The sequence below is a fragment of the Dendrobium catenatum genome, unplaced genomic scaffold (genome assembly GCF_001605985.2).
Source record: "Dendrobium catenatum unplaced genomic scaffold, ASM160598v2 fragScaff_scaffold_621, whole genome shotgun sequence".
In the NCBI taxonomy this organism is placed as follows: domain Eukaryota; kingdom Viridiplantae; phylum Streptophyta; class Magnoliopsida; order Asparagales; family Orchidaceae; genus Dendrobium; species Dendrobium catenatum.
Genome location: NW_021319083.1, coordinates 12,807,151 through 12,812,483, shown reverse-complemented (window position 1 = coordinate 12,812,483; position 5,333 = coordinate 12,807,151). Strand labels below are relative to the sequence as shown.

Below are 5,333 nucleotides of genomic sequence, written 5' to 3'. Positions count from 1 at the left end.
TATGCTGTTCCGCACTACGCAAGCACTGGACGAATTGATAAAATATGTGTTCTCTCGAGAAGCGGGACCGTGTCTTCATCCTAACCCTCACCGGCGACGGCGAGCACCGCCTCTCTCCCGACGCCATCTCCTCCATCCGAAGCGCCCTCTCCCATGCCAAATCCGAATCCGTTGCTGCCGGCGGCCGAGGCTTCGCCCTCGTGACTACAGCCGAAGGCCGCTTCTTCTCCAACGGATTCGATCTCTCTTGGGCCAGATCCGGCGGCTCCGCTTCCGCCGCTCAATCTCGTCTCCATTCCATGGTCTCCGACTTCCGCGCCCTCGTGGCCGATCTCATATCCCTTCCGATGCCGACCATCGCCGCCATCAACGGACACGCGGCCGCCGCCGGCTTCATGCTCGCGATAAGCCATGACTACGTGGAGATGAGGGGAGACAGAGGCGTACTTTACATGAGCGAAATTGATAACGCTATGCCTTTCCCTCCGTATTTCTTGGCGTTGATGAGATCGAAGATCTCCGATCCAAAGGTTCTCCGAGAGATCGTACTCGAGGGGAAGAAGATCGGCGCCGCAGAAGCGGCGGCAAAGGGGATTATCGATCGAGCTCACGGCGGCACGAAGGAGACGTTGGAGGCGGCTGTGCGTCGGGCGGAGGAGCTGGTTGCAAGGAATTGGATCGGTGGAGTTTACGGTTCGATTAGGAAGGGATCGTTGCGGGAGATTAGTTCTGCGTTAGGGTTTCCTCCGGAGACTGAAGAAGATAGGTTAAAGCTGCTATCGGCCAATCTCGTCAATTGTTGTCCCCATTGAGTTTACGTATGAATTTTGCACTCCTTCAAGCTATGTTGGCCTATCGATTTCTGCATCTATAATCTCCTGCATAAAATCCTCTTCTTTAAACACTATTGGTCCCATTGATTACTATCCCTATTGAGGTTTTGAATGAATTCATCTTTTCTTTCGAGCATTTATCAATGTTGTGATCACTGCCCCTTAGTTAGCTCCCAAAAGAACTCTTCTATAATAAACATCATTGATCCCATCAATTCTTGCCCGAGGGAGCTCATGCACAAACTTTCTTCTCCTTTGAACACCATTGATCCTATTGATTGATACCCTAGATGAGATCTCATATGAGCTCCCATTATGAAACCTGCATGAATTGTCACAAACTGCCTAATTCGAAGTGAGTTCAAATTCAAACATATTCAAATCAAATTTGAATGACCTAAAATCTTATGAGTACTGTTGCATCCTGGAGTATTCACGGCAGTAGAGAAATATAAAGTTTAGTGTCTTAGCGTTGTACGAAAATCCGGCACGCAATCAGATAAGAGAGAAGGCGTGTAACATTTATAAGACACCATGATTTTTACGTGGAATACCCCTAAAAAGGGGGGAAAATCACGGGGCATGGTCTAGTATGAATGAATTCACTAGTATTGTAGTTGATTACAATGGAGGTCCTTCCTCAGGGGAAGGCCTTAGCTTGATGTACATCTTATAGAGTACATTACATGGTGAGAAAACATAACATCATTGTTTATGTGTTTGTTTGGTCTGAAGGACTGTAGTTGGCGGGCGACGTAGATCGGAAGGACCGTAGTTGGAGGGCGACGGAGTTCGGAAGGACCGTAGTCGGCGGGCGATAGAGGTCGGAAGGATCGTAGTTGTTGGGTGATGTAAGTCTGAAGGACCGTAGTCGGCAGGCAACGGAGGTCGAAAGAACTGTAGTTGGCGGACGACGTAAGTCTAAAGGACCGTAGTCGACGGGCGATAAAGGTCGGAAGGACTGTAGTTGGTGGGCGATGTAAGTCTGAAGAACCGTAGTTGGCGGGCGACGGAGGTCAGAAGAATTGTAATTGGTGGACGGCGTAAGTCTGAAGGACCGTAGTCGGCGGGCGACGGAGGTCGCAAGAACCGTTGTCTAACAACGGAAGTTAGAAAGACGGCGTCTAGTAGAAGACTATCAATGGACAGAAATCCAACATCAGGTAGATGTCTGGTGAAAATCCGACATCAAGTAGAAGTCCAACGTTGGGTAGAAACTTGGCGACGAGCGGAGGTCGGACGTCGGGTAGAAGTCCAACGTCAGTTGGCGGCCTAGGAGAACTACGGCGTTAGATGGTATTCGAGCAGAACTCCGGCGTCACTTGGAGTTCAGGTGAAACCCCGGCTTCACTTGGAGGTCGGGCGGAACTCTGGTGTCGTTCAGACAGAATGCCGACGATGGTGGTCGAGGAGGTGTTCTTCCCTCATAATCTTCTCCTTCTTCTCTTCTTCCTCTTGCTTGGATCCCCCCTCAAGAGAAATGAGGGGTCTATTCATATATTTTATGGAGTGGCGTGGCCCGTAAATAGATGAGAGATCACGGAAAAATATGGAGTGGTTCGGATGAACGGCCGATATTGAATCCATCGATCGTGGACGATTTATAAGGCATTCGAAGGTCTTAATGATGTCAGAATTTGACGATCTTGGGCTCGTTGGATTTATCTCGTCGAGCCGCTCGATTCGACTATAAGCAAGTCATGTTTGTAAACCGTTTGATAACTCAATTTGTGGTTTAAACCTTCCAACAACGCTTCTGGTCCTTGATTTGGACTCATTTGGGCTCATATTGAGTCGATTTTGATGTCGTTGGGTTTGTATTTTCGAGATGATCAGTTCGACAGTAAGTTTGCTAAAATCAAAGTTCATATGATCCCAGAATTAATTTTTGAAGTTTCTAGCTTGATTTTGCCTTGAGATTCATGCCCGATCAAGATAGTTTCTTGATGACATATGAGTTGCCCCCCTATTTTCGGACGTCAAAGCTCTAGGAGTCCGAAAATATATGAGTCGACAATTTTCATTGGCTGAATCGCAAAAAATTGCGTTCCAAAAATTAAAAATTTTCTCAAACTTGATCATAGAGGCTCCGTTGAGCTCCTAAAGTGTCAAAATTGAGTCTAGAACATCAACAAATGTGTCCGGATGACCCCAAAAACACCGGATTTGGACCGTTCGGGCCGAAAATCAGGCCCTGACATGGTTAAACGGCCGAACCGGCCAGCCGCCGCCGGCAACGGCACTCATGCCGTGAGCGAAACGGCGCATCCGCCCAGTAACCGCGCGGTTAGCTGCCCACGGTTATGTAATAAATTTTTTTAAATTGTGGGACCCACACTCTTTTTTATAATCCAAAAAATTCTCAAAAATCTAAAAATTTCCAAAAAAAAAAAATGGGAAAATTCCGTGAAGTTCCGGAATGTTCTTTTCTTCACAAAAAATGCTAAATATCCCAACAGGGCTAGGGGGAAACTTGCACCTTCACCTTTTCTCCTTCTAACTTTCTGACAATTCAGGCTTTCCACTATTTTTGAGTAGGTGGCTTTCCCTACTCAATTTAGCGCCCCTCCTCTTGTAAAGAAGTTGAAAATTACTCTTCTTTCTTCTTCTAGCTTTCTGGCAGTTGAGGCTTTCCACTGTTTTTGAGTATGTGACTTTCCCTACTCAATTTAGTGCCCCTCTTGTACAGAAGTTAGAAATTTTGCAGTCGTTTCTTTTCTTTCTTTCCCTGCATTCTGGCTTTCTTACAGTTGAGGCACTCCCCTATTTTTAGTAAGTGACTTTCCCTACTTAAATCAGCCCTCCTCCTCTTGTACAGAAGTTGGAATTTTTCTAATCTTTATCCTTCTTTCTTCCCCATTTTTCTTCTTTCTCTAAAGGACTTCTGCTCTTTTCGTAGGTGACTTTCCCCACTTAAATCGGCGCCCCTCTTTAGTGTAGAAGAAATTTTTTCCCATTCCATTATCTTCTTCTCTGACAATCTTCTTACAGTCGAGGAATTCCGTTATTTTTTGTCGGTGACTTTCCCTACTAAAATCGGTGCCCCTCCTCTTGTGCAGAAGTTAGACTTTTTGTAGACATTTCTTTTCTTCTACAAAAATATTCTTCTTACATTGGAGGCATTCCACTGTTGGTGATAGGCAACATTCTCCTATCAAGCTTCAGTGCCCCTCTTCTGTGTAGAAGGAGATCAATTGCTGCTTATATGCGAGGGTGATTTGAGAAGATCTTGCGGTAATAGTATCCGGGAGAAGAACCAGAGTGATGAGTAGACGAGAGATTTTCAACGCCATTTGAGCAGAAGTTTGTTGGCGATGGACAATCGAGTTGAAGCCCATTAGCAGTCAATGATCGAGTGTAGAGATGAAGGAGAGAGTTTGAGGGTGCGCTGCAAGTAGCAGTCGAGCGAGAATCCGATAATGGCTGATATGAAGTGAAGAGCCGCCAGCAAATATCAGATGAAGGGATAATGAGAGCAGTAGTTCAGTGGCATTTTGCTAATACAATATGCGTCTATACTGAAGTGTACCGACATTAGATATCCCTGAGTCAAAGGGCCGGAGCAGTGTGTTATATTAGTGGTATGGCGACACACATATAGTGTCAACTGAGTTGAGGCCTGATGAAGACCAAATTGTAATCTTTCTTTGAAGAAGAAGTTGTTGGAAATGCATTGATGTGTAGTAGAGAAAAAGTCACTTAAATTCACTAAAGATTTTTGACTATTTTGAAGTTATTTGTTGCTTGATGATAGTAGCTTGTATGAATAACACCACTATACTTTTAATTTCAATTTATAGTGAAAAGAAATTTACATCTGAATCTGAATTTATATAACTCCATTGATATTGTATATAAAGTTAAGAACTTATCCCATTGATGAAGTTGAAGAGTTATTGCATCTTTGAGACATGCTTTGATGGATTGCCCCCATATTTTTGGAGGCACTGTTAGACTTCTAAGATATTTATATTAGTGATGATTTTATCAATCACTTGCTTTCATGAGATCTTCTTTAGAGAGAATATTTACTTAAAACATTGCTTGATGATGCTGACTTTTGTAGAAGAGGTTGCAAGAATCCACTAAAGATGTATGACCCATCTAAGGTTGTATGTCAGAGCACTGCTCGATGACGTTAACCTATATGAAAGAGGTCGAGAGAATCCAGCAAGGATGTGAGACTCTTCAAAGGTTGTATGTCAGAGTCTTCGCTCGATGATGTTAACATATATGGAAGAGGTCGAGTGAATCCACCAAGGATGCAAGACCTTTCTAAGGTTGTATGTCAGAGCTTTTTCTCGATGACGTTAAACTATGTGGAAAAAGTTGAGAGAATCCGCCAAGGATGCAAGACCTTTTCGAGGTTGTATGTTAGAGCCCTGCTCGATGATGTTAACTTGTGTGGAAGAGGTCGAGAGAATCCACTAAGGATGCGAGACCTTTCCAAGATTGTATGTCAGAGCCCTGCTCGATGACGTTAACCTGTATGGGAGAAGT

General features: G+C 44.5%; 1 protein-coding gene across 1 annotated transcript; it reads left to right on the top strand.

Annotated features, from left to right (window-relative positions):
- Positions 1–812, top strand: LOC110112462 (enoyl-CoA delta isomerase 2, peroxisomal-like). The gene has a single exon (XM_020844699.2). It carries the CDS (start codon positions 45–47, stop codon positions 810–812), a length of 768 nt encoding a protein of 255 aa, XP_020700358.1. The 5' UTR covers positions 1–44.
- The last annotated feature ends 4,521 nt before the right edge of the window (positions 813–5,333 follow it).